Below are 22,990 nucleotides of genomic sequence, written 5' to 3' on the forward strand. Positions count from 1 at the left end.
AATCATAATATTTGAAACTATACATCTCAAACACAGTCTATCAGATTATTTTGAAGCTTGGAAAAAATAGGAAAGTATAGGAAAAGTGCAAATAATGAACTGAACTTTCTAAGACAGTCCATTTCTATCATCACAAATATTTTCAAAGCCTCAAGGAGATTCACGTGGATGTCAGATTCTGTTTCCAGGTTTTTTTGAACTTTCTGACTTTTCATAAAGGAAGTCTCTGATGCCAGAGGCTGAAATGTGATAAACAGCAACTCAACAGATGGGAACAAGCTTTAACGAGAACACAGCTAAGTGTGAACGAAGTGAGCGGAAGCTCATTCTGGGCAATACATGGCCGGGGAAAAATGGAGGTGCAAGGTCTGGGGAAACGAAGGCCCAGAGGACGTGGATACTGCTCGTGTGCAGATTTCTGCCTTATGGGGTCCCGAATACAAGACATCCTTGTATTCTAACAGTGATTCTATCAATGTTGAACATGATTAGATGATTTCTCCACTATTCCAACATGATATAACCTAGTCTTAATTGTAAATCCCGGTATTAAAGTCGTTTTTTAATTAACAGAAATAACATACTGCTGATTCATTTTCTTAGTTGTACCACTGTGATCTTTTGACTTTTTTCTCATAAACGACTTCCATCTTTAGTCATTACTTATGCTATATTTATAGAGTTGCTGTTATTTAGGGGCCGAAACTGGCACTAATTCTAGTAAACTTTCTTCCATTTACAGCTGACTATTTTTCAGTATTTACGATAACTTTCAGCATTAGAAAAAAAGAACAACAACAACAAAAAACTGGCTGGGTGTGGTGGCTCATGTCTGTAATCCCAACACTTTGGGAAGCTGACACAGGCAGATCACTTGAGGTCAGGAGTTTGAGACCAGCCTGGCCAACATGGCAAAACCCTGTCTCTACTAAAAATACAAAAATTAGCCAGGCATCGTGTAGCGTGCCCGTAATCCTAGCTACTTGGGAGGCTGAGGCAGGAGAATCACTTGAACCCAGGAGGCGGAGTTTGCAGTGAGCTGAGATTACACCACTGCACTCCAGCCTGAGCCATAGAGCAAGACTCTGTCTAAAAAAACAAATAAAAATAGGCCAGGTGCGTTGGTTCACGCCTGTAATCCTAGCACTTTGGGAGGCTGAAGCACGTGGATCACAAGGTCAGGAGTTTGAGACCAGCTTGGCCAACATGGTGAAACCCCGTCTCTACTAAAAATACAAAAAAATTAGCCGGCATGGTGGTGGGCGCCTGTAATCCCAGCTACTCGGGAGGCTGAGGCAGGAGGATCGCTTGGACCTGGGAGGCGGAGTTTGCAGTAAGCCGAGACTGCGCCATTGCACTCCAGCCTGGGTGACAGAGCAAGACTCTGTCTCAAATAAATAAATAAATAAACACATACATACATACATACATATATACATACAGCCAAGATGACACAACCACATTCATAGGACTGTCTCCCTCCGGATGCCAGACCTTCTTTTGCATGTCTGGTATTACCCTTGCCAAGGGAGAATGGGGAAGAAATAAAAAAACTTCAAAGAAATAAAAGGCACCTTTCCTTTTTATGTAAAGTTGTTAGAGAGGAAAAAACTGACAGTGCTGTCCTAATCTCGAGCCAACCCTACGAGTTTGGGTTCCCATTTCCAGTTTGGCCTCATTTATAAACCAAGTGACTGTGTTTTTTGTCTGCTTTAAAGGGAGTTTCCAAATGATACCAGGTTTCCTACTAAAGAGCAGGATGAGTTATCCAGTTCTGAACTGGATATCAATGAAAGATGAAAACCATGGAGACAGCAGAGAGACAGAATGTGACAGAGAAATCCAGAGAAACTTGAATGGCATCGGAGTCGTGGTGCTGAATCCCTTGTGTGACATCTCTCAAGATAAACACACACACACAACTTCATGTTTACAATCACCAGGAAGTGAGCTTCAGAATTCTCTACGAGAAGACCCTCAGACTCCATGGACCCCGGGGAAGATCCCTGACCTATCAGAATGACCCCAGCCTCCATCAACTGGTAGTCATGAAACTTGCTGTGAAAAACTCACAATGCTTCATCTATGAGGAGTGCTCAGCCTTTCCCCCAACCATCCAGAAGGTAAAAAGAACACAAGCACCCAGAGGAAATTTGGAAAATTCAGAAAAACCAAAGAGAAAAGAAAACACTCTCCTCCAGTCTTTGTCTCATTACCCCCAAGCAAGCAGTGTAAATGCTCTGGTGTCTTTCTCAGGTCAGGTTTCGGAATATATATGAATGATGAAAAACAGCTGGAATCACACCGGAAATACAATGTGGTACCCTAATTTTTAGAAACTCTTCCAAATCACTCCTAGAGAAACCTACAATGCCATAAAGAAGTAATTCCCAGAGAAAAGACAACGATGGGATAATTTTTCACTTCTGAGGGGGACCTACCACGTCTTCCACCTCATCATTTCTAGAATTCTTGAGAGACTACTAAATTTTATTTTAATTTTGGCTATAACAAATGTAATAAGTATGAGTTACAGCCATGTTCCATGATGGTTTTTGATAGGATCATCTCCCAATTAACATTTCTTCACTGTTCATAGAGAAATGTGTTTCTAAAAAGTAATTTTACTCTCTGAGAATCTGTGACAAGAAATCTCAAGCTCTGAAACAAATAGAAAAATACTTTATGAGTAATTCTTGCTCTTTTAGGGTATGTCACAATTTCACTAATAAACTTGTCCTGAGAATTTAGGGGCAGGAGATTGCCTTATCTTTCTTTACGTTGGACAGTTAACTGTACCCACCTTTTCTCTCCTAGAATTTCACTGTACAGAGATTCACAAATTTAAATGAAATCAGAGGTCAATTGCTTATCGAGTATCAGGAGGTGAAGTAACCAACCTAATTTAGAAAAAGAAAATCCCCACAGTTGCTGGAAAGCAGGGTGGATGTGTAAGGACTCGGCAATGACATGCCTTCAGAAACAAGAATTACTGGCAGGAAACTGTCAGGCCTCCAAGTCTACTTGCTCACAGTCAAAACCCATCTATAAATTAAAGATTTCAGAGCTATCCCTGGAAGGGCAACAATGACAAATGCACCAACTCAAAACAACAACAATAACAATGGAGAGAAATTAATCTCTGTCACTCAGGCTGGAGTGCAGTGGCGCAATGTCAGCTTACCACAACCTCCGCCTCCCAGGTTCAAGCAATTCTCCTGCCTGAGCCTCCCGAGTAGCTGGGACTACAGGTATGCGCCACCACATCTGGTTAATTTTTGTATTTTTAGTAGAGACAGGGTTTCACCATGTTGGCCAGGCTGGTCTGGAACTCCTGACCTCATGATCCACCCATCTCAGCCTCCCAAATTGCTGGGATTACAGGCATAAACCACCGTGCCTGGCCAATTTTTATTTATTTATTTATTTTGAGACAGAGTCTTGCTCTGTCGCCCAGACTGGAGTGCAGTGGCACAATCTCGGCTCACTGAAACCTTGGCCTCCTGGGTTCAAGCAATTCTCTTGTCTCAGCCTCCTGAGTAGCTGGGAGTACAGGCACACGCCACCATGGTCAGCTAATTTCTGTATTTTTAGTAGAAGTGGGGTTTCACCATGTTGGTCAGGCTGGTCTGAAACTTCTGACCTCCGGTGATCCACCCACTTCAGACTTTCAAAGTGCTGGGATTACAGGGGTAAACCACTGCGCCCAACCTTAAATGTTTACTTTTTAAAAGCAAAAAACTGAACTAGGTCCTGTGAGGGATTACCAGTTTTATGATATGGTTTCTGCCATCAAGTAGACTGGCACAAATTTGCAGAATTAGGCTGAACAGCTGGGCACAGTGGCTCAAGCCTGTAATCCCAGCACTTTGGGAGGCCGAGGCGGGTGGATCACGAGGTCAGGAGATCGAGACCATCCTGGCTAACGTGGTAAAACCCTGTCTCTACTAAAAATACAAAAAACTAGCTGGGCGTGGTGGCAGGCACCTGTAGTCCCAGCTACTCGGAGGCTGAGGCAGGAGAATGGCGTAAACCCGGGAGGCAGAGATTGCAGTGAGCCGAGATCACGCCACTGCACTCCAGCCTGGGCGACACAGCAAGATTCCGTCTCAAAAAAAAAAAAAAAAAAAAAAAGAACTAGGCTGAACATAGAAAATCAGTGTTAAAATATACAAACCAACAGCACCTTAATAGTCAAAGCCCTTTTCATGCAAGGGTGAGAAAATTTCAAGAAGTGGCCCAACAGGAACCACATAAATAACAGAAAATCCTCTAGAAATCAACATATTAGTATAAAAACTTAGCAAAGGTTGCAGGGTTCTGTTACTTGCATTAAAATTACATGTTTGCCAATAAATATTATCCCATTCCAACTGTATAATTTACCTTTATAAACACTTTCTTATAAAACTTCAAAGCATTTCATAAATATGATCTCATTTATCTCTTAGTTAATGAAAAACAACTATGAGACGTCTTCCCTTACTAGAAATTCCCTAAGAATACAGCACTAAAATAAATGGTGCAGAGTAACTTAGTTACTAACAGGATCTCAACTCATAAATACAACTTCTAGTTTAACTCATTGCTAAAGACAAATAAAACAACACCAAACTGTTTTGGACTATAGGAAGAAAATTAAAATGAGAACAAGTGAAATTTTATTTTTGGTTTTCATCATCATCAGTATACACATTTTAGCATATCCACATCCTCAATGATCTCCTGGGTGGTGAACAAAGTTAGTTAAACCACTAAGCTCCCCTTAATTTCCTGCAATGCTGTGAAGGTACATATACACATACTGATGTTAAAAAATTAGAGATAATTACATTTTATCAATTACCTCTTGTAAGGCATTCCACAGTTCCTCATCCGTGTGCTCATTGAAGGGATCCAGGTTTTTCCTCATTGTTCCAGTGAACAAAACAGGTTCCTAAGTGCTCAAAACAGTCAAGGTCATTACCACAGACTCTTTTCATTTTATTCCAATGTTAACATCAACAATAGAATTAAGATACCAAAAAATAAAATTCATGATAATCATTAATTACAGCATTACAAATGCCTGTTTACAAAAAAAAGTCTATTAATTTTCCACTGTACAAAGCATGCTCGAAAATACCTTCCAGACCACTGAACACTAACAAAACTGTTGCAATGTGCTATCTTAGAAGAAAACGAAAAAGACAGGCCTGATGTTTAAAACTGCTTTCCTGGTAATATTAGCTTAACACGAAATATAAGGATATAATTATTTGAAGGTCTACATCAAGAGAGCTGTAGAAATTAACTATCAATTGTGTAATACTGGAAAATACCAACAGCATGATTAGAGTTTGTGCTTCAAAGCCAAATTATTAAGTATTTTCTAATTTGCACTAAAGAATAAATTAGGATATTTTCTCCATTGGCAAAACAGTTTTCCAGGATTAAGAATCTCTCGCTGGGCACAGTGGTTCACGCGTGTAATCTTAGTATTTTAGGAGGTCGAGGCGGGTGAATCACCTGAGGTCAGGAGTTCGAGACCAGCCCAACCAACATGGTGAAACCCTGTCCCTACTAAAAATACAAAAATTAGCCAGGCGTGGTGGCACATGCCTGTAGTCCCAGCTACTTGGGAGGCTGAGGCAGGAGAATCGCTTGAACCTGGGAGGTGGAGGGTGCAGTGAGCCAAGATCGTGCCATTGCACTCCAGCTGGGCAACAAGAGCAAAACTCCATCTCAAAAAAATAAATAAATAAAAATAAACCTCTCCAATGTCAGAATGGGACATCTTTTTTTTTTTTTTTTTTTTTGGTCAAAGGAGATCTAAACGATCGGGGCCAGAGGCACCTCTATTTATGAAGGGATTGCCTCTGATTTTGCATCACTGAATCCCCACATTATCTCATCTGTGCATCACGGTTACCTGGGTCACAGAACCTCCTTATCAACTACAAGAGCAGCGTAACCTGAAAACCATTGTGAAGGAGGTCGCAATAAAATTACATCAATTTAAATAGCTGTTCCTATTCATCTACTTCAGGAGGAGCCCACAATTAAATCACTCTCGGAATATCGGTCTCTTCCTGGATTTTAAGAGAGACTCTTGAACATAAGCTTAGGTAGGCTGTGTGAAAGTTTTCTTCTGGCAGCTGGGTGGGGTGGCGGGCACCTGTAGTCCCAGCTACTTGGGAGGCTGAGGCAGGAGAATCACTTGGACCTGGGAGGCAGAGGTTGCAATGAGCCGAGATCACGTCACTGCACTCCAGCCTGGGCCACAGAGCAAATCTCCATCTTAAGAAAAAAAAAAAAGTTTTCCTCTGGAAGGTTCTAATAAGCTAGGCCATAAGGATATAGGAGCCCCATCAGCTGCTTTCAAGGATGGGGGCAGAACAAGCGGATGCACAGATGTGGAAACAACAGAAGGTGAGACTCTTCCACAGGTACTGGAGAAATGCTCAAGGGAACCACTGGCCTCAAATCTCACCTGGCTTTGGGGCAGGACTGTTCCTCCTCACTTCCCAAAAGCCTGAGAAGAGAGATGAAGGAGGTAGACTTCTTTTTTCACCAGCCATAAAGAAAAATGATACCCAGGGAGGCTCTCATCCCTTTCCCTACAGTCTCCGTTTTAAGGCTGGTGAGGAAGAAACGTATGTAGAAGGCAGACAGAGTGCCACCAAAAACATAAGTCCTCAGCAAAATGCAAAAATGGAAATGATGGTAAAATGGGCACTTTGTCTGTGTACAAAGCTGATAAAGTGGCCAATATCCTTCCAAAAGCACTGAAAAGTCACTGGTCACATGATGCTTCCAAATTACCAGATGGAACTGAAAAATTCCAAGAGTCATATATAAGGCCTGTCTTAAAAGTACCCAACTGAAGACCAAAACCTGAACCTCCATCTACACAAGGGTGAGAATTTCTTGTGAGGGGAATAACCATCATTCTGGTTATTTCAGATTAAAAGATAAAAACTTGACTTACTCTCTGTAATTATCAACTCTAAGATTCCAACTAACTAGGTAATTTCTCCTCCTTTCGTTGTTTACATGAGGTATTCCGAAACAATGTGGCCAGGAGAGGTGTGGCTGCAACTCCTTCCTCTCTCTCTTTGATGCTCCTCCTTTTCCCGACAAGGCCTTAAACTGAGGGCATGATTCCGTTCAGCAGCCAAAACCCAGAGACTCTTTGAGGACATGTGTTTGAGGAGATAAGGGGGCTAAGAGGGGAATGGGTTAAGAAATGGGCTTTCAGCCCATTTAGAGCTGTAAGACGCAGCTCTTTGCTTATATTAAACAAGTCCATTACCTTGTCTATGACAGCCTATGTTACCTGAACATTTTTTCCTTCAGGTTCCTCTCCTGGAGAAAAATCCTCCGCTTTTACCAGGCCTAGGATTTGACTGAGTGTCCGCCTAGGTTTTCACAGTATGTTCTAGAGAGATGATACCGAAGCTAATTTATGAACACATTTCTTTGCATTTAAAGACTGATTATTCTGCCTCTGTTGAGTGATGGAAGGGCTCATGGTATTAGCACGTTTCGGAATAGCGGTTTTGGTGGCTCAAAAGAACAGGCATGTGAGTGTACAATTCAAGTCCAATCATCCTGTCTTCCATAATCCAGGGCCCCTTGCCTGTCCCTTCCTTACTTTCTTCCCTTTAGGAGGGAAACCCCTTTAAATGGATGAATCCCTCGAAAGACCAGGGGGAAGGATTAAAGCATGATTCTTCACAGGACCCTGAGTTGCTCAATTTGAGCCAACAATGTCTGCAGCTGCTTTAGGCTGAGCTCTAAACCCTGACCTCAGATACTCTGCAGGACCTATGGAAGCTCTGCTAATGATCACCAACCATCATTTTTGGCTTTTTTTTTTTTTTTTTGGTTAAAAAAGCCAAAATTTAAGTTTAAGCATTTCCCACTGCCATAGAGGTTCCTGCTTAAATCCATATTATCAATTTAAAAGAAAATATTAAGCAATTATTTATGTTTAGTTAGCAGCATTACACAGAAGAAAATAGTTTAGTAAATAAGAATATTTTTCTTTGTTATGACATGCCAAATATATTTTTCATAGAGTAAAATTTCAATCAAAACTTGTTGAATGAGAATGATTTAATAAAACATTAACTGACTGAACCTATATTTTTCTTTAAAGCCAGCAGGTAATTTGTTAACAATGTCTGTTTTAATATGCCAATGTGTTTTATCCATGGTGTTCATTTTGGTTTCTAATTCTGCTTTCATCCACTTGCCAAATAAGAAACAATTATATTATCTTCAAAAGGTAATAAAAGTGCTCATAGTAGTCACATACTGCAAGAGCAGATAAGAGTCAAATTAATTATCATTTCTGATAGATATTATTATTTAAAGTATCCTCCTCCATGTAATGAAGTTAGTAAACTAATCTTATAAATAAGTGTTGTAAAAATGTTTGCAGGCAGAACATTTCAGAGTAGAGATTTATGGTAGACATACAATCTTCACGTAAAATATAAAAGATTTATTAGCCTAAGTACATATTTTTTGATGGTATATATTTTAAAATGTCATTTAATACGAGTTTTATTTTAACCTCCATAGTTAGCAAAACCAATGCTCTGTTCAACGTATTATTTTAAATGAAGCACTAGATCAAACCTGGTTTTTTTTTTCTTTTTTTTTTTTTGAGATGGAGTCTCACTCTGTCACCCAGGCTGGAGTGCAGTGGCACGATCTCAGCTCACTGCAACCTCCGACTCCCAGGTTCAAGCAATTCTCCTGCCTCAGCCTCCCAAGTAGCTGGGATTACAGGCACGTGCCACCATGCCCAGCTAATTTTTGTATTTTTAGTAAAGGCGGGGTTTCACCACGTTGTTCAGGCTGGACTTGAACTCCTGACCTTGTGATCTGCCTGTCTCGGCCTCCCAAAGTGCTGGGATTACAGGCGTGAGCCACCGTGCCCAGCCCAAACCTGTTTTTCATTAGGGTTTAAAGGTCATATTTTTAAAAACTCTTTGTGCCAAACTGAGTAGTAATTTTGTCCTCATTACTCACATAAGACAAGTTGATATTAAACGTGTGATCAGGCCGGGTGCAGTGGCTCATGCCTATAATCCCAGCACTTTGGGAGGCCGAGGCAGGTGGTTCACTGGTGGTCAGGAGTTCAAGACCAGCCTGGCCAACATGGTGAAATCCCGTCTCTACTAAAAATACAAAAATTAGCCAGGCGGGGTGGGGCACGCCTGTAATTCCAGCTACTTGGGAGGCTGAGACAGGAGAATCACTTGAACTCAGGAGGCGGAGGTTGCAGTGAGCCAAATAGCACCACTGCACTGCAGCCTGGGCAACAGAGCAAGACTCTGTCTCAAAACAACAACAGCAGCAGCAAAAAAAAACCCACCATGTGACCTAAAAATGACCACTCTGAATCAAAGCATTTAGTGCAGTAAACTGATAATCCCTCAGCAGGACTGCAAGACTGAAAACTACAGTCTTCCTAGAGCTTTCGTATAAACTTCTGGAAGACAAGCCTCTCATTATCTCAAGAAGAAACTCTATCCACCAACGTTCAGACACTTAAAACGACCTGGGACCAAGGCAAAAATCGCATAGGGAGTTACCAACCAGCAAGACAAAGCACAATACTTCACCCTAATCGTGTCCCAAACCAGGAAACTTCCCTCTCTTAAAAAATACACTGCACAGTAGCTAGCCACGACTGCTGCTGCCTGGTGTCCTCAGAGCTACGTGCGCATTTCAAATCCTGAAGACCTTGATTAAGGGCAGCTCATCTCCCTGTGCCAAGAATGAGGGAATCACCTGAAGTCACTTTAAATCTTGGTTTCCCTTCTTTTTTTAAAAAAACCCTGTAGCCTCTGAATGAACTGATCATCATCCATTTTCAGAAGAAAAGAACATTGTTCGCCAACAAAGGAAAAAGAATTTAAGTCGTGTAAAGTCTTCTTTACATACAAAAAGGTCACCAGCTCCAGGGAGCAGTTCCATGGCCTTAATGAAGACTTCAGTGTGCAGAAACAAAAGACCGACTGCATTAGGCCAGAATCCAATTGTATTTCTTTACTAGTAACTGCATACCTACCTCTTTTCCCTTTGAGTTTTGTTCTCAACAAGAACTTTAGAGAAAAAAAAAAAAAAAAAGGGAAAGAAAATCAGGTAATAAAAAGGAATTCTTAAAGAGACACACTCTGGTTAACCTTTTCAACCGACTGAAGAAAATTCAGGGAGTAGAAATACCAAGATAGCAGAAGTCTGAGCAGTGGGCTGCTTAAAAAGTACCTAGCTTTTGCTTTGATAGAAAAACAAAAAAGTCCAATAAATATGAAAAATGAATCTGTTTAATGCTAACAAAGATTATAGCTGTTGATATATGCCAACCCTTAGGGTGCTATCATAAATGTTGAATTTGCATGAAGTTACTCTTTAGTTGAAAACATTTATTTGTGTCCATAGGATTGGAGGGCTCTAGGAGTAAATAATCCATCCAAAAAAAAGTTTTGAAATCCATTTTTCCAGATCCTTCAGTTAAGCAAACTCTTGTCTGAGTTATAGTATCACCTTGGTGCTCTCTTTGGGAAGGGCAATTAACTACCTTGTGTCCTGAACACAAAGGAAGCATCCATTTCAGCTAACTATTCTGTTTAGGGTAGTTATTTAGGAATTACTTTCACTGTTTGCTTCTTCCTGAAATTTTAAATACAAATTGAGGTGTACTTTCTTAAGAATTCAGTATTTTTTTTTTTTTTTTGTGAGACAGAGTCTCCCTCTGTCACCAGGCTGGAGTGCAGTAGTGCAATCTCCGCTCACGGCAACCTCTGCCTCCCAGGTTCAAGCAATTCTCCTGCCTCAGCCTCCCAAGTAGCTGGGACTACAGGCATGCACCACCACGCCCAGCTAATTTTTGTATTTTTAGTAGAGACAGGGTTTCACCATGTTGGCCATCATGGTGTCGATCTCTTGACCTCATGATCCACCCGCCTCGGCCTCCCAAAGTGGTGGGATTACAGGCGTGAGCCACCACACCCAGCGCAGTATTTGTTTCTTAAAGTGACTCCAGGACTGGCCCCCGACTGTGTATGTCATCATTTCTGTTCTTTCCCAGGTCTTTGCTGCTTACTCCTAACCATGAATTTGAGTTGCTCATGGTGTGGTCAAGAGTGACAGAGGACCCTGAGCCATAAATGAAAGGGATAAGCCAGGAAGAGAGAGAACACAGAAACTCGTGTTCCACACAACCCGGGAAGCCATGCAGGCCAGACTCGCCTAGACATGGCCATTCAAAGAAACAGCACTTGGTTCTGCTTTTGCTGTGTTTGCTCCAAACTTCCTAAATTCCCTACATCAGGGTGTGGCGACACAAGCCATTTGGCTTTCCACTCATTTTTTAGGATGAGGGGCGTATGCTTTCTGCACTGCAGACCAGTAACCTTCATGTAACCTCAAGTCTCCGGCCTTCTCCACCCTCTGCAGCCAGTGAGGCCTTGAAAGACAAAGGGCTCTGAGCTCCCACAAGGTAAGGCTTAGAGGATCTTCTGACGCTCATTAGCCCATGACACATAAGTGAATACACTCTGTTTCCAAAAGGATTTTCTTTTAGTGCTTAGTGTCACTTAAGGTTTTGGAAAAAATAAAATAAAAAATAAATCACAAACAATTTAGTCTTTCAAAATGACCTAACTGTCCAAATGACAAAGTTCAAAGAAAAGATACCTTTTGACTTTGCTGCATATTTGCTCTCTTTGGTTATGGTTTCTGGGAACCTTTTTTAAGTTGGGTAGACAGAAAAACAATGAGCACTTTGGGAGGCCAAGTGCAGATCACAAGGTCAGGAGATCAAGACCATCCTGGCCAATGCGGTGAAACTCCGTCTCTACTAAAAATGCAAAGATTAGCTGGGTGTGGTGGCACGCACCTGTAATCCTGGCTACTCGGGAGGCAGAGGCAGGAGAATCACTTGAACCCAGGAGGCAGAGATTGCAGTGAGCTGACATGGCGCCACTGCAGTCCAGCCTGGCAACAGAGTGAGACTCTGTCTTAAAAAAAAAAAAAAAGAAAAGAAAAAGAATGAGTAAAATGTTTGATGAGAAATCATGCTGTCCAACAAACATTTACTGAAAAAAAAATTGAGTTGGATAATTCTGAGTTCTGATTCTACTACTTATTAACTATTCATCTCCAGGTAAGTTATGAATCTCCCCGAGCCTCAGTTTCCTTCCTGGAGAATGGAGAACTTGATACACCCCACAGGGCTGCGGTGACAATCACCATGTCATGAGGCTCCTTGCATGGTGCTGCCAGGCAGTAAGAGCCTGGCCAAGCAGGGCAGGACAGTGAGGTGTGCTGTTCTTCAAACAGCAGGTGCAACCAATGGATCATGAAATCACTTTTGTGGCTCGTGACCATCATTATGTCTTTTAGATGAACCAGAATAGAATGGATATAATAGAAAATATCAGGGCGTAGAAGCATGGGGTAATATTTGTGAGACTTTTGTTTCTGTGCATGTGTGTGCACCTGCACAAGCCCACACTAAATCATGCTGCAAAGCAGAGTTCCAATCAGGGATTGAGCCGGCCAACATGGGTTTAAAGTCCCTAGGAGAGGGTTCAGGAACTCAGGATCTGGCATATGGGATTTGCTGTAAATTCCATTTGAATCCTGGCTCTGCTGTTTACTTTTAGTTAAGTGGGTTAAACTCTCTGTGCCTGTTTGAAAATACGTCAAATGAGGATGACACAGAATTGCTGTGAGGATGAAGTGGGAGATGGCAAGGAAAGAAGCTAACCATGTTACGGATTCCGCAAATGTTAGGAATTCTCACTACCTGTGTAACTTGTCTGCACGCAACTATCACTAAAGCACTGGATCTAAGAGGGACAAGCCCCTGTTCTCACGCAGGGCTGAGAACCAGTGTCAGTTGCCTGCTCAGGAAATGCAAAGCATTAGTGGGGTACTGACAGTGGTCAGGAATGCCGTTAAGACCGGGGTGGGGGAAAGCCAGAAAACAAAGCAATCCTCACCTTTTGTTCCTTGTGAAAAAAACATTAGATTTCTCTCTTAGGTTTTTATTGTGCATTTTTTGTTTGTTGCTGCTTCACTATTTAAATTTACATAAACAATTTGGTTAAAGGAATTCACCAAGGATCACAAAAATAGAAACAGAAGTTAATGAGCCAAGTCCTTCTAGAATAGTGAGTAGCAATAATACCCTAAAGGCCTCTACCCCAATCCTTAATTAGAAATAGTTGCTATTTATTGAGCATTCCTCAGAACCCAGAGTAGGACCACAAACATGTTCTCATCCAGTAAAATCTTCACAGCAAATCTGTGAGTTAGTAATTACTAGGCTTGGTTTAAGGATGAGGAAACTGAAGCTTGGAGGCTAAGTGACTTCATTGAGGTCACACTTGTATCAGGCAGTGCTGGAATAAAAATGTGGGTCGTGCTAACGCTTAGAAGATGCTCTGAAAGATTCTATCCCAGGTAGTCTGCTGAATGATTTCCTGGGTCGTATTAAGCATTGCACAGTCGCTCTAGACCATGTTACTTTTTTTCAACCAACATTGAGCCTTGGAGACAAAGCCATACAAAGTTAAAAAAGAAAGCTTCTATGTTTACAATGCTTGGAGATCAGGATCTACATGGATACAAAGCTTAGCAGTGTTTTGTAAGCATGCTTTCTGGACTACATACATAGAGCATTTGCTCAAAAGTAGGGTGGAAACTTATGGAACTGAACCAAAACCTGGTGATGTCAAGGTATATTTAGTCTTTGCTCAGATGTGCTTCCAAAACATTACTGGCAGAGCCAAGAATCATCTAATGTTACTTCTTTATTTAGAGTTCTTTTATGTGCACAAGCACACAACTATTTCTTATTAAGAAGCATTCAAAGTAATGCAGGGCACGTTCCTAGAACCTTTCATCCAAGGATATAAAAGTACTTTACAGACATGCGCATTATCTCTGCTAAGAAAACCTCATTTGGCCCATTTTTGAGATGGGCATAACCAAAATATAAAACTTGAGAAGTTATACTCTCATTTTCTACTGTAAGCACGAAGTCATGCTTCTTTTTTTTTTTTTTTTTTTTTTTTTTTGAGGCGGAGTCTGTCTGTAACCCAGCAGGCTGGAGTGCAGTGGCGGATCTCAGCTCACTGCAAGCTCCATGCCTCCCGGGTTCACGCCATTCTCCGGCCTCCAGCCCCGAGTAGCTGGGACTACAGAGGCGCCCGCCACCTCGCCGGCTATTTTTGTATTTCTTAGTAAGTGAGGGGGTTTCACACGTGTTAGCCAGGTCTCGATCTCTGACCTGCGTGATCCAGCCCATCTCACGGCCTCCCAAAGTGCTGGGATTACAGGCAGGCCGCAGCCCGGCCCGAGCCAGAGGGAATGCGTGCTACTTGTTTCTTCCTTTTTACATCACAGAGGATAGCATAACTTCTTTAAATTAAAAATAAAAATTGTGGTAAAATACACATAGCATAAAATGTATCGCTTTTGCAGTTTCAAAGTAAACATTTCAGTGATCTTAAAGACATTCACATTGTTTTGTAGCCATCACCACCATCCATTCACAAGATGCCTTTCATCTGACAAAACCGAAGTCCTTTGTGAAATACTGTAACTCCTTATCCCCTACCTTCCCTCAGCCCCTGGTGGCCACCCTTCTACTCTGTGTCTCTGTGAATTTGACTAGTCTAGGTACCTCATATTAGGGGAACCATCTAGTGTCTGTCCTTTTGTGACTGGCTTATTTCACTTAGCATAATGTCTTTAGGGTATATCTGCATTATAGACTGTCACGATTTCCTTCCATTTTAAAGCTGAATAATTCCCCATTGTATGGATGGACCACGTTTTGTTCATCCACTCATCTGGTGACGGACACTTGAACTATTTCCACCTTTTGGGTACCATGATGATCGTGGATGTACGAAACTCTGAAATCCTGCTTTCAACTCTTTCTGGAAGTGGAACTGCTGGATCACGTTAGCTCTCATTTTTTGGGGAACTCTATACTGTTTTCCAAAGTGGCTGCACCACTTTACATTCCCACCAACAGTGCACAGGGCTCCAATTTCTTCACATCCTCAAAATTACTTAAGAGTAATTCCAATTGTTTTAGAGGTCAGTGCTAGGATAGCCATAACTGTAGTCGGTCTAAGATAAAAATCACATTCTCCTTCCCTTCCAGTGGCATGTCCTCTATGCTTCCTAATCAATGGGCATTGAAGAGTTGTTTATATCCACATGCCCAGAAAGTTCATTTCTGCCTGGGTTTTACTCTTGTCTCCTCTGTGTTTCTCTTCTCCAGAATGTGTGTGTGTGTGTGTGTGTGTGTGTGTGCTCCTCAGCTCCCCCCAATGACTACAGAGTGTTAAAAAAAAAACACCCCACATTAAAAGAAAAAAAAAACAACCCAGTCATGTGTGGAGCTGAATATGTGGAAATGTTAAAGTGAAGGACAGGATGGAACTGTGAGGCCCGATGGAAGCCATGAGGCCCCACAGCTGCAGATCCCACGCCCACCGGCTTGGACAAGGTCTATGTTGTTCATGCCTATACACCTGGAGAATAGTACTCAATGAATACTTTCTGAATTTATGTTAATATGAACCAAAGCAATGACAGGAGCTCTTATTGTACAAAGAATCCAATCTCTAGAATACTCCTTGAGAGTCACACTTCTGCAAAGGAGAAGAAAAGAAAATAGAATCAGAGTCCAGAAAGGGATGGCCAATTTAACCCTCCACCATCGGAGCAAACACTCACTGGGTCTGTGTGAAGAACACCACGCACTCTTACAACAGTGATCGTAAGAAAGATGAAGACGAAGTGCAGAGAGATGGAATTCCTTCTCTCATGTTCTTCCTTGCTAGTCTGTAACAACCTCCCGGTTAAAATCATTCACCAAGAGCTAGATTCTAAAAGTCACCGCCAAGCAACTATAAGTTTTTAAATTCTCATAGCCCACAGTTTCACAGAAAGCCCTTCATGGAGGTAATCACCTTTGAGAAGGCAGCTTTAGTTCCTACAGCAAAATTCCAACATCAAGACACTTAAAATCCACATCTCCCCATAGAAACCTCCCCAGTGCTAAACAAACCATGCATCATTTTGTTCTTTATGGTTATCAGTGGATAAAATTGTGGCATCTTAGTATAGAAACCTATCTGGGCAAGTTATTCACACACACACACACACACACACGAACGAACGAAGCCAGATATCTAATGAAAATACCTGTTGAAAATATCTGCTCATAAAAACATGCTCTATTGGGTGAAAAAAAAAACAATCCTTTCATCCAATTAAAAAAAAGCAATAAAAGTAAAAGCAATTAAACATAGTAGCTCTTATAAAAGGGGCAGGTAAGGACGCTATGACTTGCATACCTGAGGTATGATTGACATTTTCTTCCTTAAATCGTGAAGTCCAATTTCAGTTGTCAAGATCTTATCAATCCAAATTTTACCTTCGGGTTCTGACAGTCTAAAAAGGGCCGAGATGAGGGAACTTTTTCCAGCTCCGGTTCTTCCCACAATGCCTACCTACAGAGAGATCCAGGAGGCAGGATTAAAAAAAAAAAAAAATCACAAGATGCAGCAAAACTAGGAGAAAACTTTCGGTTTTTGAAGAAGAATTAAGGACATTCTATATTGAGTGTAGTCTAAGACTTTCCCAACCTCAGCACTGATGACCTTCTGAGCTGGATACGTCTTCATTTTGGGGGCTGCCCCAGGCATTGTGGGAGGTTTGCTAGTATCCCTGGGCCCTACTGCATAGATGCCAGGAGCACACTCCCAGAATGATACCACCGAAAATGTCACTGACAAATGTCCTCCGGGGCAAAACTGCCCCTGGTTGAGATCCACTGCTCTAAAAAAGAGTTTAAAATAACAGAATTCTTTTACTGGCATTGAAAAGTCAACAGTCTCCTAAGTGGCCCATGAAAAGGCAACTTTTAAATTAGCTTTACTGGAAGGATCTGAGTAATGTGAATTTCTGATAATTTCACAGGGATATTAATTCAAGACAAAGGTGTCAGAAGTGACATAAACGAGTATTCATTCTTCCAGAGTTCTATTATTTAAGATAACATATTCTTTGGTAGAGAAACTTCCAAACATTAAATATCTGACCATATTTTGTCTCAAAAGGAAATGTTTTAAAATTCTGAAATGAAGATTGCAGTGTCTTAAAAGACACTAGCAGCCAAAACACACATAATGAGATCAACAACACCACAAATAATATTTGCTGTTTATGTAAGGCCTTTCATCTGCACAGTTCAAAAGGCATTCTACAAACTAATTAATACTTACAATTGTCCCTTGAGAAACATTTGTGTCAAGTATCACTCCTCTATTAAAGCCGAGAGAGAGAGGAATGAAGTGCACGGCCAATACGATCAAAGAATCAATGAAATGCAGGAAAAAAGGTGGGGGCAATACCTCTATATTGTAAAAACTGGCTTTCACATGTGTGCATATAAATCTGTATGCAGAAACTGGCCTCTGCGCCAAGGACCTTGCCCACCTGCAAAATTCCTGGTGGGAACTTCCCAAGAAATGACATCCTCCTTATTTAGGAATCTGGAGTCAACGAAGGACATAAAAGATGCCTTCAATGATTTGTCGATTATTTAATAAATTTTAAAACTCACTGCAGAACTTTACTGAGCACTGGGTGTGTGTTGGGAATGTTACATATTACCTCATTTGAACACCTCCACAGCTGTAAAGTCAATCATGGCATTTCCACAAGGAATTTTATCTTTAAAGAGATACGTGTACAAAATATTAAAATGTAAATGTTTAAAAAGTGGCTTTAGCTAATTGTATTACCTTTGGAGTCATATTCTACCTTATGGTAAATCCTAGTTTATACTTTATAGGTGGCCCATTTTCTGCACATAGGTACATCTGGGTGTGGGGGTGTGTGTGTGTGTGTGTGGGTGTGTGTGTGTATATACACACCAATTTGAATTTCTGAGATAATGTCACAGGGATATTAATTTCACAGGGATATTAATTCAAGACAGAGGTGTCAGAAGTGACATAAACGAGTATTCATTTTTCCAGAGTTCTATCATTTAAGATGACATAGTCTTTGGTAGAGAAACTTCCAAATATTAAATACCTGACTATATTTTGTCTCTGTCACACACACACACACACACACATACATACAGTGTGTGTGGCTCATGTGTGTTTCTGAGTAAATCAGCACATACCTAGACACAGACAAATGCTGTGTTTGTGAGAATGTGTGGACACTCACATTATCAGCTCTATGGGAAACTGATCCATCTGTGCAAACCTGGACATTTGTAGGCTATTACTGGTAGATGGCCAGGATGGACTCCTTAAAGGTAGGGACACTGAGAGCTGCCTACAACCATAAGACTAGGCACTCCACACTCAGGTGAGGATATAATCAGCAAAAGGCAACCAAAGAAAACCTGGCTCTGGTTATTTCTCTTTTCAAAGTCATCAAAATTATAGTCTCCAAGTCTTTCACAAGTCACCAATGGGTTTTACCAAATCCTATGGAGAATATCGCTAATATCAGTAAGTTTACATTCATAACACCAAAAAGACACTTAGTCTTATTTTAATTGCTTTGCAATTGACCCTTTTTGTTTTCCCAACTGGGCCAAGAGTGGTCTCTTTGGGCAAACATTAGACATTTGTACGTGGGTCTCTCTTCATATATGAAACTCAACATATATGATCAATATATGATCAACATATACGATCAATACCCAACACCCCCCTCAAAACAGCTGCTGCTTCTGACTCCTCCATTTTAATCCAATAAATTCTTCCCCAAGTTCACAGGCTCAAAACATGCACCTCCCAGCTTTCCCCAACTCCAAGCACTAAAAATATTACTTGTTCTGTTTTTTGACTCAATATCCTCATTTTAATTTCTGCAACCATTACCTGAGTGCAAGGCTGCATTAACATCTGAAAAAAAAAACGCTTTTGCTAGTTATAATCAGTGCAAGTGAATTTGAAAAATAAATAAATGCTGGCCACAACCCCAGCAATCTGACAGAATCCTTGTCACATGTTAATACCGTTTCTTTCTGAACTTGAGTGTGAGTTATCTACGTTCCTAAAGATATAATCTCATATATTTAGGCAAAATGAGAATATGAACAGATTATTGTAATCTATTTTCATTTATTATTTAATAAAAGTACTTACTTCAGTAGCTATGTATTACAGTATATGGTTATTTATTCAACAAATCCCCTATTTGTGGATGTTTAGGCTCCAATATTTCGCTATTGTAAATAATACCACGTTAAACATGCTTGAAGCTACATCTTTGCAAACAACCTTAATTAGTTTCTTAAAATAAATTCTTAGATGTGGAATTGCTGAGGAACAGGTATGAACATTTTCAAAGGAGGCTGTTAAGTGATGCCAAACTACCCTCCAGAAATATGATACCAATTTCTACTCCCACCTGTATACCTGCAAATTCACTAAGCAGGGTGTTACAGCTTTGTTTTAGTCAACATTAGTTTGATTCTACAAAGTGGAATCACTTGCCCCATCACATCTTGCCAGTATACATAAAATCAATTGGCTTCAGGCCTTTAGCGTCTTCCCTGTGCACTCAATTCTCAGATTAAACTTCCGAAGTACAGCTCTCTGCCTGGCACTCCACACTGGGAAAGCTCCTCTACAAAACGGTCCCAACTAACCTTTCCATCCTTAGCACCATGAGCTGGCTTGAGTTGGGGTGGCTGTGAGGACTAAGTGTGCACGTGTGTTATTCACCTGGTAGTTCATGCCCCTGTACACTCAGAGGTGCCTAATTCTTCATTCACATCGAATCACGGCATCGAGCCTTGGCATATGCCATTGTGCCTTTCACATGAATTTCGACCTGCTGAAATTCTAACCACCTTCCAAAGTCTGTTTCAAATGCATAATTGCATTAAAATCCTCCACCTGTCCCCATGTGGATTTCGCCCACACTTAATGGCTGTCATAACGCCTTTTCTAAACAGCCATAAAATCTGTGAACTCCTTCTGTCTTACAGAGCAGCCATTTATATGCTCCTTTGTTTCCTCTACTAGGCGGTATGTGCTGTGGGCAGGACCTATATTAGAATTAGCTCTGTATTATTTGTATCACCTGTGGTGTCCTGCAAAACACAGAAATCCCCCAGAGAGTTGAGCATTTAACTCAGGCTTGAAACACTTATGGGAAATCTGTTGCCATACTGTTCAGGTATACAGTAAGCTAGGTGTTTTACACCTCTTATCTTGCTGAAGTATACAACTCTAATGGTTAGGCCCTACCACTTGCATTTTGCAAAAGAGAGAAATAGAGACTTAGTAAGATTGATTAAACCGTCTGAAATAACTGAGCCCCTAAGTGACGGAATGGGACTGAAACCCAGGTCTGCCTGCCTCTTGCCCATTCTGCTGATGGCCTCCCAATCACTTGGATAGCCTGGCTCTGTATTCCCTTGGTGTAGCTAGAAGGGATACAGCAGGGAGAAGTGTGGTTGTATTTAAAGGCACTGGCCTGCCACACTGGTCCTATTGTCACACATTTAATGCATGCTGTGGACATGGATGAGTATAAAAAGGTGGCTGGGACAAGAAGATGACTACTTTGAGCCAAGACGGTACCTGTATTAGGGTGGATTACAGCTGCTGACAGGAAGAACTGGCACCCACAGAAGAGGCTGGGAGAAAAGCCTGCAGCTACGTTGGACATGGGGCAACTGGGAAACAGGCCAGAGAGACCTAGTGTACTGTCTGGGGCAGTGAGACTCATTTTGATCCCATCAGTAGTGAAGGGAACTCAAACACATGGCTGTGCTGAGCTGGTATGAGGACAGAGACTGCTATTCAGGGAAGGCTGTATGGTGGGATGAAAACTGTGATAGAAGACAGAGATGACTGGAAAGGTGCAAATGAATGCATAAATGTGGAATACACAGAATTAAATTGTAATGTAAATTCATAATTTGCAGAAAATAAAAGTAAAAAAAACAAAAACAAAAACAAAAAACAAAAAACCTGTCGGGCGGCACTTAGCCCAGGACTATCCAGAGTCTCATGTTTAGTCATAAGAGGGGCTGGGGAAATCCATGAGCTCAACTTCAAGTTGTCAAAGGAAGTTTCTCGGAAATCACAGATTATTAGTCATCAAAAATTGTTTCGCGGAGAGTGATGGCTTTACTGCAGGGGCAGGAGTGGGGGTGGTTCTTGTCCCAATGCAATTTTAATCAAAAGGGTGGGGTGGGCCTGAGAGTCTGCATTTCTAACATGTTTCCAGCAGAGGCAGGTGATGCTGATCCCGGCCCCTGAGATGAGCAAGTAGGCAGGGGAAGTGGGACAATCTGGCTGTGAGAGGAGGGGTTTCTCAGCAAACATTAATGTAAAAAAGCAGAGAATATAAGAAACTAATATTTTGCACATTATAGCAAGGTCTAGTACACATCTGTAAAAATGTATTATCCAAGTAATAGCTCTGAGCAAGGGAAAAAAAAATAACAAACCAAAATCAATCTACCTCTAAAGATGAAAAATGCTTTAAAATGGCCCAGTACTCTCTAAAATGATTAAATCAACCACAAAATCATCTAAATGAAAAATGCATCCAGTGTTTGGAGTGTAACCAGGAAGCTTAGGGTGGTAGATACCTCATTTTAGTGCTTTCTTTTTTACTCGCTATTTCTTCCATGAATTAGAAACCTACTTAGCACCTATTACTTTTGCCTATTTATTATAATGTCCAGGAAATCTGAGCAGATGAAGCAATTGAAAGAGAATGAAGCCCTGTTTCTGCTGTGTAGACACATTCCTACATCCCCGCCGGAAACAATGCCCCTCTCCATCAGCTCCAACAGCAAAGGGACTGCCTGAGATCCTGGGGCCGCAGGCAGGTGTGGAGGAGACACACCCTGAACATACACAGGCAAAGTGGAACCAACTCACCACGATGCTGCCTGAATGCCATCTCTGAATACACAAATGAAGCTAAAGGTGACACTGTGAGTGAACCAGGACACAAATCGAAAGCCAAGTGGGGTTGGGCGCGGTGGCTCACGCCTGTAATCCCAGCACTTTGGGAGGTGGAGGCAGGTGGATTGCTTGAGGTCAGGGGTTCGAGACCAGCCTGACCAACATGGTGAAACCCCATCTCTACTAAAAATTCAAAAATTAGCCAGGTGTGGCAGCGGGCGCCTGTAATTGCAGCTACTCGGGAGGCTGAGGCAGGAGAATCGCTTGAACCTGGGAGGCAGAGTGAGCCGAGATTGCGCCACTGCATTCCAGCCTGGATGACACAGCGAGACTCTGTCTCAAAAGCCAAGTGGTTGCAGCTATAACCCAGTCTTCAAATTCAATTTACCCTCCCACATTTTAGATCTCAGGTAATCCTATGATTTGGGATGGTTTTAAGATGGAACACTATCAATGTGGGGATATAGGTTGTTTTCTAACTTGTACAACAGAGGTTTGTAGATAATTCATATTTTATGGCTTCAAGGGAAATTTACAACGTGGCCAAACTAACAGAATGATATTGATCAGGTAGGACCTAATAAACACATTGTCTGAGAGTAAGCAGACATCCCCCGGCACCATCAGAACAGAATCTGAGAAACCTTTGCCTTCAGCAAGAGCTACAGCTGATGCTGCCTGCAGAGTGGTCTCCACCCTCTTCACACTCACAAGGTCGCTGGGTAGATAATGACGAATCAGCTTTTGCTGCTTCCCTGGCTATTATCTGGGCATGAATCTGTACATTTATTTTTCATGGCACAAGGGTATCATTCATTCAATTATGACTATAGCCCATTAAATGGGTCTGTGGTAGGAAGCGCTGAGAAGAAAAAGAGCAGTTTTGAAAGTATCTAACACTGACACCCAGAGAATGGGCTATTGGAGGAGCTGTTGTGTATGTTTTGTTACTGATTTCTTCATACGTGCCTATCCCTCACTCTCAAAGGCACCCACCA

General features: G+C 41.5%; 1 protein-coding gene across 7 annotated transcripts in view; it reads right to left on the minus strand.

Annotated features, from left to right (window-relative positions):
* The window catches only part of ABCC4 (ATP binding cassette subfamily C member 4), a 291,475-nt gene that overhangs the window by 29,993 nt on the left and 238,492 nt on the right, over nt 1-22,990 (minus strand). For all 7 annotated transcript variants that reach the window (XM_031655600.1, XM_009192090.4, XM_009192089.4 and 4 more), the window contains 2 exons: nt 16,386-16,541; nt 4,847-4,936 (listed from right to left, as the gene is read on the minus strand). In XM_031655600.1, coding sequence (XP_031511460.1) covers nt 4,847-4,936; nt 16,386-16,541 — 246 coding nt within the window. The remainder of the gene's footprint in view (nt 1-4,846; nt 4,937-16,385; nt 16,542-22,990) is intronic.

The sequence above is a fragment of the Papio anubis genome, chromosome 15 (genome assembly GCF_008728515.1).
Source record: "Papio anubis isolate 15944 chromosome 15, Panubis1.0, whole genome shotgun sequence".
NCBI classification, from domain to species: Eukaryota; Metazoa; Chordata; class Mammalia; order Primates; family Cercopithecidae; genus Papio; species Papio anubis.